The 20,049-nt window shown below is 41.1% G+C and overlaps 1 protein-coding gene across 1 annotated transcript in view; it reads left to right on the top strand.

Moving 5' to 3' along the window:
* The window catches only part of CACHD1 (cache domain containing 1), a 108,488-nt gene that overhangs the window by 59,372 nt on the left and 29,067 nt on the right, over positions 1–20,049 (top strand). The window contains exons 4-7 of the mRNA XM_075759178.1: positions 2,202–2,308; positions 12,736–12,862; positions 15,056–15,200; positions 16,842–17,058. Of these exons, the coding sequence (XP_075615293.1) occupies positions 2,202–2,308; positions 12,736–12,862; positions 15,056–15,200; positions 16,842–17,058 (596 nt within the window). The remainder of the gene's footprint in view (positions 1–2,201; positions 2,309–12,735; positions 12,863–15,055; positions 15,201–16,841; positions 17,059–20,049) is intronic.

The raw sequence follows: 20,049 nt of genomic DNA, 5'->3' as shown, positions 1-20,049 counted from the left end.
AGAAGGGCAAATTTCTAAACTTGTGAGAAGGCTATGATGCTATGCTCCTCAGCGATAACAGAAGTTAAACCTCTGCTTTAAGTGGGGAGAAAAAAAAGAAGAAAATCAGCCCGACCTTAAATATGATTATACTGACACAAAGCACAAACAAAAGGCAAACTCCTGGCCTGTGCATGCAACAGCAGTGCTGCTCGCAGTGAGCTCCAGCGCTCCTCTTGGGAGCATTGGTCTGGTTTTGTGGTGCTAAAATTTCTGAAAGTGGATCCAGTCACCTGCAGAAGTGATGATCTTAAGCCTGATAACTAATACTTTTCTTATCCTAAGTTAGTTTTCACAGATTTCTTCTAAGTCATAAAAGCTTCTGCTACACAAAAGGTTCTCCTGCATCCCACGTGCGAGGACCCCATAAAGCGAGAGATGGAGGCGCACCACAGCAAATCCTGCAGCTGGCTGGCTGGGGGCAGCTGCAGCTACCTCCCCGTAGGATGAAATTATTTTGAATTGGGCTGAAAGAAAATATATTGGATTAGGAGAGTTTTAGTTTGCTTAAAAAGACTTGCTTCCTGTGGTCATAACTTGAAATTTCCTTGTGGTAACCAATTCCATCTGTTGGTGGTTTTTGTTTCTGCTAATTGTTGTTTTAAGGGGATGATTTAGAAGTGCATTGTTTCATTGTCTGATTGCGAACCCCAGCCCTTACAGCCAGCTCTCTGAAAGGACAGAACCACCAAATCAGTGGCTTTCCATTCTTACTGGGCACCGTGTTTGTTGAAATTGCAACTTACTGGATTTCAGTTTCTGAATTAAAATCTTCAACCAGAAAAACAATCCTTGTTTTTCATACAACTTTTGCTTGCAGTATTTTGGGCCCCCACTATGCGATATCATATACACGTGGGTGTGTTTGTATGTGTACGTATGCATTTTTCTATGTGTATGTGTACGTCCGTATATGAAAAAAATGTAACTTCAGTTTAAGCAGTTAAGTGCAGTTGACAATAAGCAACTAAATAAAGAACGTGAAGGACCTACGTAATATACATGTGCATTGAGGTGAGTGCTATACAGATGTAAGCCAGTGATTGATGTGTCATTAATATTAATTAAGTTGGTCAGTATCTTTTGATGTAGCTGGTTTTTGTGTTATTTGCTGTTTTAATCTTGACAGTATTGAACGAAGCCCTACTCTGCCCAGTTTCTCCCCAGGACTTGTTTCCTATCAGCTCTCGTGCCGGAAGGGCTGCTGGGGCTCATCTGCCAGGCTGGGGTTTATGCATCCTTGCTTGCAGGTTGTTGTCATTTCTTAGGAATAGGTTGATGGTAGAAAAATTCTTAGGAGGTAAATTGTTTTTTGAAGTACCAGAATAATCAGACAGTAAGTCAAATGCCATCAAAATCTTCAGGGTCACAAAAATGTTAGCAAATAAAATTGACCAATTTAAATAAGTCCTTCAAAGCTTCAGAAGAGTTTCCAGTTATTTATAACTCTTTAAAACACTTTTTATTTAAATTTTGTTAAGACATTGGTTTAATTATATTTTCTTGTCATTAGAACTATGCACTAGAATACTTTTTTGCATTAGAGTTACAAATGCATTTGAATTACTTAACCTAACCAAAATGTAGCAAAACTTCAGACTGTCAAGTTCCTTCTGCTATTTGGAATGTAAATCCCCAAGTTTTTGTACAGAGAACAGGTTTACAATTGCCCTATTAGATCTTTTTTGTAAAGACATAAAGAGGAAATCCTCTTCGTGCAAGACACTTGGAATAAAATTTTAAAAGTGGAAGAGGAAATAATAGTACTGGTGAAAGAGTCTCCAGCAAGAAAAAGTTTGGTTCAGCAGCATGATGTTGATGATGGTATGGCTGGGTGCTACGCACATTTTCCAAGCTGGAACCTCTGCTATTTAAATCTAGATGGAAGAGCACGTGCTCTTATGATCCTGTCTTTCAAGGAATATTGCGGAGGAAGATGCAACATATCATTGGAGAGAGCAGATGCGATCCAGCTGTGATGAGCTTATACCCTCTAGTTTGGGGTTTCAGAATTTTTCCCCTTGACCCTTAAAATATGTATAATGTTAGAGTTTCCAAAAAAAATTATTTTTCATTGAACCTTCAAAAAAAAGTGTTTCCACTGTAAGTGCTATGAAGGTTTAATAGATGTTGGATTGCTAATCCTCTTGTTGTCATTTCAGGTTTGATGGAAATTTTAACACCAACGTTTCTAGAACTATTAGCTGTGACAGACTGTCTACCACTGTCAATAGCAGAGCCTTCAATCCAGGACGTGACTTAAATTCTGGTAAGTAGAATAGTTTTGGGTTTTTTCCTTCTGTTGTAGGGTTGTTGTTTTTTTTTTTTTCCATTAGACTTTAACATTTCCTTGGCCTAGAGAATTAGCATTGATTGCCATAGCAACAAGCTTTTATTTTTCCTTGAAACTGTCACACTGCTCTTAATTTGAGATTTCATGATTGAAAGATGATACGTAAAGTAATGCCCTTAGTCTAAGTACTTTATAAAAAATGTCATGAAGATTTTATTCCAGCCTACCATGGATAATTTTGTTGTGGTTTATGTCTTTTTTTTTTTTTTTCCCCTTCTCTCTCTTCCCCCCTGTGCCCCCCCCAAAGACACTTTCCTTCCTAGGTCTGTCTGCTTTTGGCATCAGGAGTGTCAGCTGCTGAAAGGCCCATGCAAAGAAGTTTCTCTGATCTTCTTAGCCAAGTTCAGCTAATGCGAGGCTGCATTTGCAGCGATATGCAAAACCTACAAAATATAAGGACATCCTAAAATATTTCCTTTCTTTGTCTTGTCAGGGCATTTCTATCTTGCCAGTCAGTGTATTTGCTTGACACACTTAAAGAGCTAGAAATACGCTTGGAAACAAAATACACATGACTTATCCCTGAAAAATTCAGCTCTTGGTCCTCCAGTGCAGTAAGGTTTTATTTTTTCTTTTTTTTTTTGCATCCTGGTCAACTTGAATTAATACATGGGTTTCAGGTTTTTTAGTCATATTTTGTCCAGCTGTTCCATCTTGCTTTTCAACTTTTTATGACTTCTTAGTGCTCTAATTTAGAGAACACTATAGATTTTGGTTGTGGGTTTCATTTAGCATAAGTTTTGGGGTTTGATGGTGTTTTGTTCTTTGGGTTTGTGTTTTTGGGGTTTTTTTTTGGGGGGGGGGCAAGTGATGCAGACTTGAGAATGTGGTTTGGTTTTTATTTATTTTAATTCTCATGTGTCATGTCTTTTGGAATAAAATACTGATTTATTTTTTTAACTCAACTGATGAAGTGGCAGACCCACCATTCCACCTTCACCATGCACCGATGCATTTGCATATCTTTAACAAATAGGGTGAAAGAACCCCAAATTTCTGTCTAGCCTCTCCTACTGTGCCCCTTCGTATAGCTTTGCATTGTTTGTGGTTAATTGCTGTCTTAGTTAACTCTAAAAAGAAAAAAGTAAAAACCAAAAGCAAAACAAACTGTCCCCATAGGTTCCTTTCCATCCCATCCGCTGTAGACCACATCTTGAATGCAGGTGTTGGCCAGACAAGCTAATTTCCTGACATACATCTCATCACCATAATTTGTGTAGTGTTTTCCATCCTAAAGATAGGCAGTCTTTGTTCACTTACTGTGATTTGCTGGGCTTTGTTTTACTCATAAGCTACCTCTTTATTAAAAAAACAAAAAAGCAAACAAATTCTTAAACAATGGTTAAAATCAGATGCGGTTGTGGATTAATAAAAATAATTTTTGAAAGCAAGTTTTCAGGCACCATCACAAAAGCAAAGCATTGAATTAATTGCTTAAATAAAAAATAATTAAACCCCCCATTCTTTCTACTGCAGAAGATGGATGTAAAAAAAATATTAAAGAAATACTCCTTGAGTGGTGGAAAACAAATAAGCTATAGTTTCCCTTAAACATTTTTTAGATTTCTGGTCTGAATTCTCACAGAAACAAAGCGAGCACATGTTCAGTCTGTTTGCTGTCCTGGCTTGACAGTATGACTCGAGTGCCTCCTCTTCCCTTGCCTCCGGCTTGAAAGCTTCCTGATGAAAGGAGTATCTTCAAAAAATGGCATTGGCAGAAAAGGGCAGCAGAAGAGAAGAGGGAATTGGAGTGATGGTAGGAACAGGGAAGTGCTTCAGGATGTATTGACAGCAGAATCTCCTCCGGCTTTCCTGTTAGCAGCTCTCAGAAACACAGCCTTGGGGGGAGGTTTTTTATTAGTGAGAAAATGCCTGTAAGAGAGAACTGGAGTGGAAAGACTGGATTGATGCAGAAAAATGAGATGGAAACAGGTTTATGTGAGAAACAGGAGATGATACTGGGTACACAGGTTTTCTGGGTGAGCTACAGGGAGTACCCTTAGTCCTCACCTCCTTGTGCAGAGGAGGTGTTTGAAAGTCCGTGAGATGATGGTTCCCACCTTCCCTTCCCTGGTCATCAGTTGAGAAAAATCTAAACCACACGAGCTCCGTCACCCCAGCCACGGAACAGGAGACTGGTGTGGCTCCAGGGAAGGCTCAGTTTTGGTCAGAAGGATGGAGTGCTGTCAGTGCACCAGCATCCTTACAGCTGTGAAGATGGCTGTCAGGTTAGAAATGGTTTCTGAAAGTATTTAGTGTCATTTGTCTCTCAGCTCTTAATTTTTTTCTTATTTCTGCAGTGACCTAGTTCTGTGAAACCACTTACCTTAGGAGGTACACTTAGGGCAGAGCACTTTGTCTGCACAGGAGCTGTTTCTGAATAAATCTGTGTGTGTGTATTCATTACCCTAAACTAAAACCGCCTTTGAAAGAGGATAAAGATCAAACAAGAAAAAAGTTTCTTTAATCTTGTATTTTTCTTACTTCTCTTGCGTCTTCATGTAGAGCTAGTGAGGAATATCTGTTGCGCTTTGAACTCAAACTCTACCTTAGCTTGAATTATTTTTCTGCTCTAAAAGCTGAAGAGTTGGTAGTATATCTGGGTATTTTGATTTGTGTTTTTTCCTCTCCTGCCTTACTTGATTAGACTTAAGGGTAGGGTAGGAAGCCATGGCTTCCCAAAAGTCATGTCATACCGACTTTCCCACTGGATGCAGCATGATGGGGAGAACCCCAAGTGCATCAACCTCCTAGAGAAAGGGTTTGAAAGCCCTCTGCCCCTCCAGCCCAGAAGCAGGAGCTCCCATACCTGTACTCTTCGCTAGTTTGCCCACAGTTTCCAAAAACAACCTGGCCTGTCCATCTACCAGATTGTCTTCTTGAATGGGTTGATCATTTCATTCTCAATGTTAAAAAAAAAAAAAAAAAAAAAGAAATCCCATGAGGGTCTCTCTTTTTCCGCCTGAGTTTTGCAGTTTAAATTGTCCGGCCTATAAAAAGCTCTCAGCAAAACATAAATTTAAGCTCTGCTGCGTTCGACCTCGATCTCAGTTCTTTAAATGTTAATCTTGGCCCGCTCTGCGCACAGCGTAAGAAAGTAGGATTAGAGTGGCAAAGCTGTAGGTGTTGGGAGGGAATGGAATTTGCACCGCAGACTCCGGGCAAGCCACAGGAGCGGAGCTGGGGAGAGCCCTCGGTGCAGGCAACAGCCTCGGCATCTAGTCTGAACAATGTGTTAAGAAGGGTCATGTAGTCATGAAACTTCCAAAAATAAAGAGTGCTTTTTTTGCAGTGTTCTGTTGGATTTTTATAATATAAAGAGAAAATAAACATTAGTCTTTGGGAAGGGAAGAAGAAGAAAGAAATAGATGTACTTCTTTCTTTCTCAACCCTTAAAAAATAATTATTTGTCTTTTTTTTTCCCCTTGGTATTAGATGACTTTTTTTTAATGTCTTGAAAAGGTTTTGTTTTATCTTGGCTTGAGTTTTCGATTTGGATTACTTTTAGCCATTACTACAGAATAGATAAGGAGAGAGTCTTTATTCTTCAGATGGAATCACAGGCTTCGGTTAGCTAGATTAAGAGATCTGTCCTCGCTGGTATGAATAGTCCTTTATTTATTAGATGACAAAATCTTACCCAGAGCCAATGCATTATGGTATCAAGATTCCTTGGGGTTTTTTTTCCTTTTTTAATAAACAAGGAACCAGTAAATCTTTCTTCTTCTCGTCCTTCAAAGTGCCGAAATGTCTGTTTGAAGTCAGGCAGCTTTAGCAGAGTGCTCTTCCCCAGCAGTCTGCAGAGATGGTACCAGGTTGCTTGATAAATTTTGTCTGTGCCTTATTTGAGGTGTTGGTCATTTAAAATATGGAGTACCTTGGTCATGTTTCTTATATTGCTATACATTAAACTGATAGGTCGGGTGAGTTAAAATATTTGGGAGGTGTTTGAGCAGATGAGTTAATACCCCCCCCCCCCCCAACCTTTTTAATCAAGGAAGCTGGGCTCAGTCCTTAAAATGAAAGGTTTTTTAGTTCTTTGCCCTTCAGAGTCAAAAGAGCTTCCAAGGAGCGAGCTGGGTTCCATCCTGGCTCATGCCATCAGCAGAATTTTAATTGAGTTCGAACTGCAGCGCCTTTTATTTGTGGTGAAAACGCGTCAGCCGGAGTACAGTTTGACTCAGAAAAGCCTGGAGGAGATTTGTAGGTCTGGAGAGTTAGAGAATGTCTTTACTGGTCAAATAAACACATTTCGCTTTCTGCCGTTGTTTCTGGGGAACGCTGAAGTAGCTTCATGATGATTATTTTTAATGGAAGTATTTGTCAGAGAAGAACCGCAGTATGTGTGTTGCACAGAAAATTAAACTCCTCTTTTTTTTTTTTTTGCGGGTTGGGAACCGTGAGATCTGCAGCTCAATAAATGTAATGCTAAAGAGGACTATAAGAAACTCTTTTATAATGAGCAATTATGTTCAGTAGTTCCTTCTTTTTTTTTCACTGACTGTTTGTGCTGTTCTTTGAAGATTAATTAGTTAATGATTTGACTATGCTTTGAAGATGTAAAGTGGTATCTAGAAGTGCTAAGTGTTATCATATCGCATTCCCTTTGAAGTTTTATAAACTCTGTCACATAGGGCTTTCTTTCTAAAGGTCCTTTCTGCCTTGTGTGATATTTATAATTAGAGAGAATGATCATTTCAAATACTCTCGTGTTAATACTTTCCAACTTTTTCTGTCTGCAGCAGAATTTGGGGTCAGATAGTGCCGCACTGCGAGTGGAGGGGACAGAGGTTCCGGAGTGACTTGGCAGTGCCAGCTTGTGGGCGCTGATATCCCTGATCTGTGTCTGGAATTAAGGGATTCCACCAAGATTTTTGTGTTTATAAGACTTGGACTCTTGGTTTCCTCCAAGTAGCGTGATATCAAGACTGGGTCTTTATTTAGGAGGGATGCTCGTTTTAGAAAAGCAAAATCATTACATGTACTCAGTAATACAAAATAATTCATAATTAGTAGGAGAACAGGGAAGTGGTTATCTTCTTATACATGCAAAAATCACTTCAACCTGACCAGAAAATGACAAAAAGTAAATTACGTTTTGAGTTAAAATGGGAACCACAGGTCAAGCCTATGGAGCCTAGAAAGCGAGTACCAGTGAGATGCCCTGCACACATTGCTGCTAGTGCTGCCAAGGGTGTAATTTGGACAAATTTAGCCTCAGCTGTAAGCTAGACAGGCAACTCGCCTTACAGTGTGGTTTTTCTTGGGGTCTTTCGATTGTGTAACCTGTCCAGAGGTTGGCTTTGCTGGAAGGAGGAGGTAAGAAGAAAGTACAGGCAAGCAACTGAGGAAAGCTTGGGGTAAGTGAGGTTAGGCTAGAAAAGAGCATCAGCTGGGTGTCCTGGCAGGGACCAATAAATGAGGAAATACCTGCAGGGCGTTCTTACAGCTTTAGTGAATGGAAAATAAAAGTGCACTTAAAGAGAAAAAGTCCATATTTTTCAGCCATGGCTTATCTGCTGGGAGATTGTCTACTGTGGTCATAGGGGGGAAAAAAAAAAAAGCAAAACAAAAGCAAGGATTTGCGATAAAATTGATGGTCTCTGGGGAAGGCATTATTGGAGTAGCATACTAGCTGAAGGAAAACATGAGCAGAACTTTGTGAAAAGGAGGATCAGCAGAGAGAGGCACCGAGGCTTTGAGGTTCCAATGGCTTTATGGGGGAAAACAAACACTTTTAAATCCAGATACTCTCGTGGGGTATCCTACAAATCATGGCCTTATGGGAGTGAGAAGTTTATCTTTAATATAGCAATGATTAAAAAAAGCCCCGTTTAATTGTAAAGTCCTTTATTTTATTGCTGCTGGTGAAATTAAACTGGACAAGTTGTTTCATCCAGGCTTTAACTGAGTGTTCAAATACCTGATTTGAAAATACATGTTTTTCAAGTTCTGTAGGAAAAAACTGAAATACCAGAAATATAGCCTCTTTATACAAAGAAAACAGCTGCCATACTTCACCCCCAGAACTATGAAATCCTAGTGGTTAGACATAAACAGGAGGATTTAAGTGTTCGACACTCTCTTCTCCCTCCCTGCCTGCGAGGCAGTGCAACCCCGTGAAGCAGGAGTTCAGCCGTAGTGGTGGTGTGCCTGGACTTTAGCCTTATTTATGTCAAAGTAGAATTGTATTAGCTTTTTCTAAGTTTTTTGTGTTGCAGTAGAATGGATAATGTTGGTTGTTATACACAGCTAAGAGTGTTGTTTAAAACCAAATATTTTTAAATAGTTATGATTTTTTTTTTTGTTTTTCTTCCAAAATTTTGATACTTTTAAAGGATTTTTTTCCAGGCTTCTCTTTGTGGCTTAATAAAAGGTTATCAAATACTTTCCTGGATTCCCACCACTGTGGCCATGCAACGTGCTCCCACACATGAGAGCTTGTGTGGTCTGTGAGCACCAGTGCTGCACGTTCTCTGAAGGGTCAGGCTGCCAAACCTCAGCGAGTTCAGAAATGAACCTGGGTTTTCCCAGACAAGATCTGAGAGAGGAGAAGAGGATGGGCGCTTTGGAGGGCGATGGGGCAGGGAGGGAAAACATAACGAAAGGCCTGTAGGTCGAGATAAGGACAGGGAGATCACTCACCAATTACTGTCATGGGCAAAATGGACTCAGCTTGGGGAAAATTAATTTATTACCAATCAAATCACAATAGGATCATGAGAACTAAACCCCAAATCTTAAACCAGCTCCCCCCACCCCTCCCTTCTTCCCAGGCCCAACTTCACTCCCCATTTCTCTCTCTCCTCCCCCCCAGCGGCACAGGGGGATGGGGAATGGGGTTGTGGTCAGTTCCTCACACGGTGTCTCTGCCGCTGCTTCCTCCTCAGGGGGAGGACTCCTCACACTCTGCCCCTGCTCCAGCCTGGGGTCCCTCCCATGGGACACAGTCCTCCATGAACTTCTCCAACATGAGTCCTTCACGTGGGCTACAGTCCTTCACCAACTGCTCCAGCGTGGGTCCCCCATGGGGTCACAAGTCCTGCCAGCAAACCTGCTCTGGCGTGGGCTCCTCTCTCCACAGATCCACAGGTCCTGCCAGGAGCCTGCTCCAGCGCGGGCTTCCCACAGGGTCACAGCCTCCTTCAGGTGTCTCTACCTGCTCCGGCGTGGGGTCCTCCACGGGCTGCAGGTGGAATCTCTACACCCCCTCATCCTCCCTCCATGGGCTGCAGGGGGACAGCCTGCTTCACCATGGTCTTCACCACGGGCTGCAGGGGGATCTCTGCTCCGGTGCCTGGAGCACCTCCTGCCCCTCCTTCTGCACTGACCGGGGTGTCTGCAGAGTTTATTACATCTTCTCACTCCTCTCTTTGGCTGCAGTTGGGCAGCAGCTCTTTTCCACCTTCTTAAATATGTTGTTATCCCAGAGGTGCTACCACCCTTGCTGATGGGCTTGGCCTTGGGTCCGTCGTGGAGTCGGCTGGCAATGGCTCTGTCAGACATGGGAGAAGCTTCTAGCAGTTTCTCACAGAAGCCACCCCTGTAGCCCCCCTGCTAGTAAAACCTTGCCACACAAACCCAATACAAGGACTTAAGAAAAATTTAGGAGGAACTTGAGTGAAACAATATCCACAAATTTATTTGAGTTTTGGTTGCAAGATTATAGGTGGTTTCTATGAAAGTGTGAAAATGCCTGTGAAAAAAATTCCTGCTCCCAAGAGCATCACCAGGTTGAGTTTACCTGTGCACCAGGGAGAGGGAGAAACAAGCTTTGACGTCTTTGTTGTGGCTGAACTGGTATTTTTTGGAGAAGGATGAGAAGGTGAGAGGTGTGAGCAGAGGATATCTCTTGTCCCTTACTCAGTCATTAACACAATGAGAAAACCTTCATCAACCATTTCATGTCTTATTCATGTTTCTTCCTTGGTTCTCCTCATCTCATCCAGTGAGGCACCAAATTCTTCAAAGCCACAATCATGCAAAGCTGTATCTTTGTACAGAGTCCAGCATGGTGTAACCAGGACTTCCACTGGGTCTTTTAGGCACTGTGGAAATGTAAAAAACTGTGTCAAAAGGAGGGGAAAAAGCCCCCCAAGATAATGGTTTTTACAGGGTAATTATCCTGAGGTGAATGTGGAGAGAACATCGTGGCCGCAGCCAGTCTGGGAAACTTGAGAAAGTGCTAAACTGATGAGGATGTTGAACTTAAACTATACTCTACATGGGTATTTTGTTGTAGAATGTCTGGCTAAGGCTTGAAATGTGTCCCACGGTGATTTCCAACCCAAATATTGGTATATTTGATAATGACTGAGATTTGGGAGATGAAACTGTCTGGCCTATTTTCGGTGTCAATCCTAGGGGAAATGCCAAAAGTTAATGCTCAGCAAAAGGTGAGGCACTGTAAATCAGAGCACCCCTCTGCCGGTTCTGGCAAGTTTTATAATCAAAGAACATAAAAGAAAGGGCAAGGAAATACTGTTGTTTTGGGTTTTTTTAAAATGCATTTTAAGCTGATGTGATCCAGTTTAACTGTTAGATAAAAAATTAAGAATTCAAATATTGGAGTTTTATTTTAAATTTGCTGCAAGCAGAGACGATGGTTTGCCCCGAGTGGAATATAATCCTGTTACTGCCATGGTGGTGAGAGGGTCTGTGCCTCCCATGCTAACGACTTTCCGCCCCCTCTCTCCTGGGAGTATTTTTCCCCTTGCCTTAAGGCACTCAGCGAGCTGCCTAATGTCACCGGCGCAGCAAAGCTGGCGAATACGTGGGATGAGCACCGATCCCTTCATCTTGCAGGGACAGCAGTCGAGGTGCACGTGCCGGGTGGCAGGTGGGACGTACCCATCGCATTACGAGGCAGAAATCCCAATGCCACCTCTACCTCGGGTGATTGAAACACGATTGTCCCTGCCTGGGCTCCAAGTGCTCCAAATTTCCACAATATCCCTGCACTCTGTTGGTTTAGCTTGATGTATTAAATATCTTTATAAGTTATTAGTACAGACAGTCTCAACCCTGGGTAGCTGCTTTATTTGGTTGTTAGTTTTGGTCGTTTTGTGTTTTTACTAACATAGTCAGTTTTGTTAATGTTGCTCAGCTATAGTTTTGGAAAGATTTTTAGTGTTAAGTAGTGCTTTCTTAAAGATTAAAATGTGCTTACTTTCCTATTAAAATAAAGAGAATTAATGTGGCCTATAAACTACAAGAGGGTTTGAGATCTATATCCTACGGTTATGTTCTGAGCTCAGTTCCTGCCTGACTGCACAACTTGGGAACATATCATTTACCTTCTTTGTTCTTCACTTTTTGTCCGTGCAATGAGTTACTAATAATCACCTGCCACAGAGGAGTTTGAGAGACTTGGAGGAAAGGTGCGATATAGCTGCTAAGAACTGCTATTATCATTCTTTCTGAATTTTATGATCTTGAAAAGGGGAACCTGGTGGAGATGCTCACTGTGGGGATGGGTGGAACCAGCATGGAGCCACCACCCACCAGGCAGTGCCTGGGGAATGTGACCACTGCATAACCTTTTGATGAAAGATGCTGTGTTTTCCCTGAAAAGAGGCTATTTCTCCTAACATGAGGGCACCACAGCTTTGTTAATTATGGCACAGGGATAATGAGAAACTTGGGGAAAATCTTGACTCCCAGGAGTGGGAGCTGTACCTATCTACCCTTGCGCAAACAGGAGAGCACGATGAACAAAGAGGAAAGATTCTCCTTTTTTGTTTTAATGTTTTCAGCTATTTCTGTAGGGTGAGTTTTTCCTCGACCTGCATTTGTGTGTAAACCTATTTTTTGCTCGATGTTCATGTAGACATTTTTAAACAGATGTCAGAATAGGTGGTGTTAACAGGTGGGGTTACAGAGCCGTAAGCAGCAAACCTAGTTAATATTTTGGACTTATTTCAGTATAAAGAACACGTGATTTTTTTTACATTAGGGGTTTTGTTCTTTATGAAAACTATGCGGACAATGTGTTTATCATTACGTATGTTTGTATATGTATTATATATAATTGCCTTAATCTCTTCCCTCCTTGCTCCTGCCTTGGCTTCTTGGGCCCCGGTTGTGCTCTAGAGGTTCAGGAATTATCATTGCATATTAAACAAAATCTGTCAAGTCCAGTATTAAATTTCCAAGAGCCTTTAACTGTTTGCAAATCAGACATGAGGCTCTATCAATCCTCAAATAGAGCTACTTGTAGCTGGTGTTGGGACCCAGGTTCTTCTCCAAGCACATATGAGAGAGGCCTTGAATAAACATACCTCCAAGTTTGACCTCCCTTTGTAACTCTACTTCATTTCTCATTTTTTCTCTCCAACCTTCAGTTCTTGCTGATAATCTGAAGTCTAACCCAGGAATTAAATGGCAGTATTTCAGCTCAGAAGAAGGTATTTTCACTGTTTTCCCAGCCCACAAGTTCCGGTGCAAAGGCAGCTATGAACACCGCAGCAGGTATGATTTGTCTCGTATGATTTGTCTCCTTATAATTTAGTGGGCAAAGCACTAAAATTGGATTCCTCAAGCCCTGATTTCATTTCAGCATTAAGCTTTGCCAAATCAACAACATTCATGAGTAACTTTTAATGGGGTCCCTTGGGTTTTCTTAGGTTTGTTTTTTAACACACCAGTTTTCACTTTTAAGAAACTTTGATGTAAAATGAAATTACATACAGGTTCCTCACCTCTCCCAAATCAAATAAGCTGTAAATAGCAGTAACTTGTAAATTGTAGGTCCACCCATAGGCAAAATTTGACCTGTATTTGGCTTATAGTTGACCCCATTAATAAAGGAGTGAACATGTATTCTACTGATCTGGCAGGTGCATCGCTTTGGGGAGGGAGGTGGAAGGCTGAGAGACTGGAAGGGGCATAGGTAGGAGCATTTTTCCAGTCTCCACCCAAGGTTCAAGTGGCACGTTGTGGATAATAGGGAAGCAGCAATACTGGAAACTTTCTGTTTCTACTAAGAAAACTGTAGAAAAAAGGATCAAATGATGACATGGGTTTTTTTGCTCAGGGAAGTATTCCTATTCCGTAGGCATGAAGCAGAGCAGTTGCAGTATTTTTTCCCTAGCCTTTGCTGTCAGTATTATGGGACTGATCAAGAATCAAGGGTGGAGTCTTCTGAGAAAGTGCAGTGGCATTAGTATCTCTGGTCACACATTAGCTAATTGTACCAGTTAATCAGTCTATGCGGAGGAAGTATCAGCACATCCAGGTACGTTTCTATGTAGCTGTGAGTGTACAGAGACTAAAAAGTGTTTTGGTTATCTGTCCGTGTTGAGCAATCAACTGTTTACAGATCTTATCTTCCATGTGTCATCAAAGCCTGAAGCGTCTGGGCTTGATTAAGTTCTCTGTGGCCTTGAAAAGGTGCGGTCTGAAGATGTGTGAAGATGTGTACTGGGGGTACCTCAGTCTTGATCAGAATTTTGACACTAAAACCGTTGGTGATTTCATCCAAATGACTTAGTCTCGGTCACAGTTTCTCCATGGCTAAATAGGGGATATCTTTTTGCTAGTACTCACTTCAGAGGGTAGTTTGGATGGATTAATTAGTTAATACTTAAGTGCTTTGAAGATCAAAGGCCCTATTTAAGTTCAAGGTATTAATACCAGTGTAGAGCTGCAGGCTGTTTTACAATTAAGAACTGATTTGTGCCAGTTGTTTATTGCAGTGCCTTGTCTAAAATCCTCTTCATTTCCTTTGCTCGTAATAAGATTTCTGTGTCTGCCTTTGATATAATAAAATTTAGATCACAAAACTCACACTTGACTCTAACTACTTTTGGGTCTGGACTAAAGCGGGAAAAGTCCTGTTTCTTTTTAGCTCTTCCTCCTTGTTGAAGGTCTTCCTAATTTGCTCCAGGTTGAAACCTTGGTGCGAGAGCTTGTGAAATCTTTCACATGCCTCTCACAATATTGAACTGGATCTGAGCACTGCTTCACTGAAAATACGTTTTTTTGATGCTAGCACGGCAGCACTGAGAGCCTTCACCCGAGTTAACTCAGATCGGCCACAGGGTTTAAAACTGCGCAGTCCAAGGGGTTGTGGAGCACGACCCACGTGAAATGTGTTCCAGGGCACCAAGAAAAACCCTTTTCTTGGCCAGAGGCCTTCCCTTATTACAATAAACCGAACACCCTATGCTAATGCAACTCTGCACAGTTGCACAGGTTTTTACTTGTCACGTAACCAGCAAATACACGCTATTACGCTTTTACGTGTGAGTAAGGTTCCCGGCACCCAAATTCTATCGTGAGGCATTTCTCGCTTGTGAACGCTTAATCCAAAACTTGATGTGAGCTGCTGCAAACAGTAATCCCAAACACTGCTGCTGCATCAGGAAAATTGTTTATTCCTAGCTGAAAGCAGTTGCTGTGACAGAGGGAGAAGGATCTGACACCTGATTTTGGTTAAAAAAATCAGAAAGGGAGTGAAAACGAGGGGCTTTTCTGTACATTCAGACTCTCAGCTTGTCTTTCCTAGTAGAAGTTTTCATAAAAGCAGAAATTCCTTTCATAATTGGTTGTTTCTTCATGGGGTGTTTTTGTTTTTAATTCTCAACTGTTTTAACTTGTAAACGTTTTAGTGGATATGACAAGATGACTCATGGCAGTGGTTTGGGTTTTGTTCTCCTTCAGGCCTGTCTATGTTTCTACTGTTCGACCTCAGTCCAAGCATATTGTTGTCATTGTGGACCATGGGGCTTCGGTCACAGAGACGCAGCTTCAGATTGCCAAAGATGCTGCTCAGGTTATTCTGAGCTCCATAGATGAACACGATAAGGTAAGCTTTCTCCAAGCAATGAGTATATTTTTGTTGTTTTCAACCATGCTCAGTGTTCTCAGTTTTCACCCAACGTGGTGTTTTTAACTTGTGGTCCATGGATTCACGGGGATCTGTGGTCTACCTCTGATGGATGATGAGGACTCGAACTCACTTTTGGAAGCCTGTATTACTGCAGGGGAAACACTTGCGGATCCGCAGGCTGAAAAAAGCGAAACCCACTGATCTAAGGGAAAATCTTGGTTCTGAGTAATCTTTAAAGGCTCTTTCCTCTGGGCAGGGACTTTAGGTGATGGTCAGCAGCGTGATACAGTGTGCAATTAGGAGAACTGTGCTTGGAGCCTGACGACTTCTGAAGTACTAGATTCCTTTGAGCAAGTCATTTTACTTCTGAGGCTGTCTTTTTTTGCTTGTGAAAATGGAAATTATTCTGTTGCTATACTGGAGTGAGCTGAAACATAATTAGTATTTGGAAGATTCCCAGACAACCTTGATACTAGCAAGAAAAGGCTAAAGCAACGGGCCAAGAAATCTGAATTGTATTTCTTGCTCTGCCACAGATACTCTACTCAACAATGAGAAAGTCACTTAACCTGTAGTTGTTTTAAGGAGGGATTACAACCAGGGGCTCACAAGGTGCTTCTGCAGGACCACAAGCTTTGTCTTTACTTTCAGTAATTCTCTATTAGTGGGACCTTAATCATTCTTTTTGCTTGGGCTTTTTGGTTTTTTCTTTCTTGATAGAGAGTTTCAGTCAAATCAAGTTGATTATAATCTTTGCCTTAAGTCTTCTCATTAATAGTACAGGAAAAAGACTTCTAACTTCTCTGTTTTTGGAGAGTTTTAATACTGTAAAATAATGCTTATAGTTTAGCAGAATTAGTAGTACTTAAATTGAAGTGTCAGAAGTGTTTGTCTCAATATAGACCTATAATAAAGAAAATAGATAAATAGATTTAAAAGACATATTACTTGGACAGTAGCTCAGTGGTTATGAAACCTGTTCTACAGGTTATAATTACTGCTTAATTCTATGACTGTCTTGCATCAGTCGTAATTTATAATAAAGTTTGCCACTCATTTAATAAGACTAGTAGGTAATGCGTATATTAATGCAAGTGTTACCACTACACAGCTTAACTTATTTACAGGATAAAAAATTGATGGTAGATTTGGCTCGCTTTGACTGGAGCATTAAAACAACGTAAAGCCTTGCCTGTGAAAAGTTCTTAGAGGTTTTGGGGTTTTTTATTTTGGTTTTTTTTTTTTCCATTTTCTGTATGCACTCCACTTTTCTATAGGCACTCAAGGCTTTCCTGAAAATGCTCTCTGCTGATTTTGTTTTCAGTTATCTCTAGTTCACTTAGTCTTCTGTCCAGAACAGTATATTAAATATTACGTACGAGCAGAGTGAAGCTGACTTTGTCTGGGAAACAAAGACTGAAGTCTCTTTTTCTTGAAATCACCATAAGTCTAATCCTTTTCAAATTTGATGGATTTATGCCTCAAGCATTTATTTTTTAACAATTGAATTTTAAATCCACGGAATCTCTTCAGTTGGCTTATCATTGTGTTTTCTATATCGGTGCGTAAAGAATTATAAATGGTAAGGTAATCCAATATAGTTTCTTCTCTTTCAAGATCTCTGTGTTAACCGTGGCAGACACAGTAAGAACCTGCTCGCTGGATCAGTGCTATAAGTCGTTTCTGTCTCCTGCCACTAGTGAGACAAAAAGGAAGATGTCCACCTTCGTTAGCAGTATAAAGTCATCTGACAGCCCTACGCAGCATGCAGTGGGATTTCAAAAGACTTTCCAGTTGATACGAAATACCAACAATGGCACAAAACTCCAAGGAAGTAAGTCTCTTGTTGTGCAATCCTGATTATTTCTGAGGCTTGCAAATGTTTTCTTATTTGAAATTCTCTCTTTGACAGAGGCCAAAGGAGTGTAGTATCTTGAATATTAAATAAAATAAAAAAGGAGGGGGGAAGCACATGTTTATTAAGTAGCTTTTACTTGATCTGGAATCTGCATGAGTGACTGTTGAATGTGGCCATTCCCTTTTCATTTATTTCTCTTGTTGGCTTCCTTTTCTTTTGAACTATAATATGACATTTCAGGATTGAATTGCCTGATAGCTGAATTATTTCCCAAATGTGTGCAGGGGGTGGGGGGGGTCCTTTTAATGAAAATTGCTGTTGCTGCAGGTTCATTGACTTACTGCTAAAAAATACATGTATGGATAATCTGCCTAACTGGAATCCTACGGAAGCGGCCCTTGCTTCTCAGGGAAAAGGGTTTTTTGAGAATACCAATTATGGGTGATATTTTATGGAATGTGAGGTTGGCCTGGCTAAATTTTCCTTCATCTAAGAATATCCTTCTGAATTTTGGTGTATGAATTACGGGCTTTCTCCTTCCCATTCCCCAGATTGGGAGGGTTTTTTTAGGCCTTTTTGTATTGAGGATGTGGTGAAAGATGTGGAAAAGATGGATGTGAAATTGAGTGGCATGTTTCCTTGCCAGGAAGCCGTGGAAAGCAAATTCTTGAAGCTGTGCTCTGAGCGCTCGTTGGAGTTGAGTAACATTGCCAATGCTGTGGCAGGGTGGAGAAAGCAGACCGATCTCTATCGGTTTAGGCAATTTATGTAACACGGATCCCATGCCTTGGTCCTACGCTGCTCCAGTGAGTGCAAATTCCTCAGTGTCCCGAAGGGCACCAGCTCAGATGCTGTACAGAACAGAAGAAAGTGAAAAAGAAAAGTCCAAGAAGAAAAGTGCTTTGGAAAAACTAAGGAAATGTGCTCCTACTTCATGCGACTCCTTGGATTTATAAAATGGTGCTTTTGCTATTAAAGGTTCAGCCAACTTCTGAACTTTAGGCTATAGGTGTAGTGAAACATTGATCTGACTGTACACTGCTTAGCTGAAAGATAGGGTTGTCAAGGGCAGGTTTTTACCATCCTCTGGCAAAGTGATGAAAGGGTTGCAACTTTCTAGAAAATAAAAAATAAAATAAAATCCAGCGCTGCTGAAGCTGGCTGGGATAAGATGCATTAGTCATCAGTAGTTATTCCAAGAACATCAGCTGTAAAGTCTTGCTGCATCCTCCTACATATCTTTAATGTTTGGCACTGGTTTTATATTAGGATTGGAAGGTTTGGGCATATTATTCGTTAATGTGAAAACATGTATTTTTACTAGGTTTCATACCAAACAATTATTTTGGGGCACAAGCACAGAAAGTTAAAAGTCAGATGCTTTGGATTTAGGTTTTCTGTAAGCATGGAAGATTTTGAAGACCTAATGTGTGTTTAGCAAATTTCAGAATTCACAGTGAGACACAATAGGTTTGAGAAAAGGATGTTTATAAAACATGTCTCATTTTCTTGTAAATAATCTTTTCATCTTTTTTAAAAAGAAAAATAAACCTAGAAAAAAATATCATTCATTTCACTGGTGATTTTCTAACATCCTGTTCCCGGAGAACAATGCGTGGGTGTGTCAGGGAAGCTATTGAGATACAGCCTTGCTCCCGAATTCAGACTGGAAGAATTAGAAGGGAGCTACTGGTATGAGGTGGAAGAATTGTGCTGTTGAACACGTCTGAATTTCCTGCCTCGTGCTGGTTCCTGTTGTGGTCCTGCTCAGCAGAACCTCATCCCAAAGTGTAAGAAAATGCTCTGCCACCGAGTACCAACATTCCCTGAAAACTCTAGGTAAATAGGTGGGGGGGTATGTCTGTGTGTGTGTGTATATATATATAAATAAAATTGCAGTGTAGATATATGTATTATATACACGCACACACTATAGATAGCTGCAGTAACGGTACACTGAATGTGAGGGCCTGGTCCTGCTATCAGAAGTGTGGTGTATCGAACAGCGTAGGATGGTCAGCTAATGAGTAGGATGCCCTGTTAGCACTGGTCCCTAATGCAGACTTAGGACTGTCATATGTTACTCCTGCTAGCAAAATTTTTGGACTGCAGCATCATGCTGGCTACAGTATATAATAGCTATACTACAGCCTAGGAAACACATGAACAATGTTCCTTAAACTACTGACAAAGGTGTATTAGTACCTGGCTTTGCTTTTTTTCCTAGTTTTAGCTTCTTAAAAAAAAAAAAAAAAAAGGCAGAAATTCCCCCCCCCCCAGATTAACAGCTCCTCTTAACTTGTTTGTATCAAAAGCGAATTCTGGCTGAAATTCTTCTCAAGTCACGATGACAAAATGTACACATCAAAACATTCATACCTATTTAAAAAAAACCACAGCAAACCCACAAAAAACCCAGGTGAGACAACAAAGTTGGTATATAACCAACTAACCTCGTGTACTTCAGACTATATGGTGGGGTGTGTGTGATCCCTACCAGTGCCTTAACTATATGCATAAAATACTTTTAATACTGAGATACAATATGATGAAACAGGATGGTGTGTAAGCAGTGATTTGCATTTACATGTTCAAAGACTTTGAGGCAGGCTTTTTGCCGAGAACATACTCAGCTTGAAAAACGTGTTCGACTTCATGCGAAATGAGCCGATGAGGAATGGTGGTGTGCCGCGACGCATTTCTCAAGCATTACGCTCTAACCTACACCATACCAAACCTCAGGTGGCTTTCATCCTGCGGCATCCTCCGCCTGGAGGACGAAATCGCAGCAGCGTTAATGCAGGCGTGAAGGAGGAGTAGTGGGTGGAAAGGTCTCGTACAGGGATTTTGTGTTTCTCACGTATGCCTGTTGGGGTGTCCGCCATGGGCAAACCTTACTGGAAGGGAGGAAGAGGAGGACCCCATGGTCAGCAGCAACAGCGATGGCGAGCTCCCTGCATGCAGTGG

The sequence above is a fragment of the Balearica regulorum genome, chromosome 8, assembly GCF_011004875.1.
Source record: "Balearica regulorum gibbericeps isolate bBalReg1 chromosome 8, bBalReg1.pri, whole genome shotgun sequence".
NCBI lineage: Eukaryota > Metazoa > Chordata > Aves > Gruiformes > Gruidae > Balearica > Balearica regulorum.
This window is presented reverse-complemented; position numbering and strand designations above follow the sequence as displayed.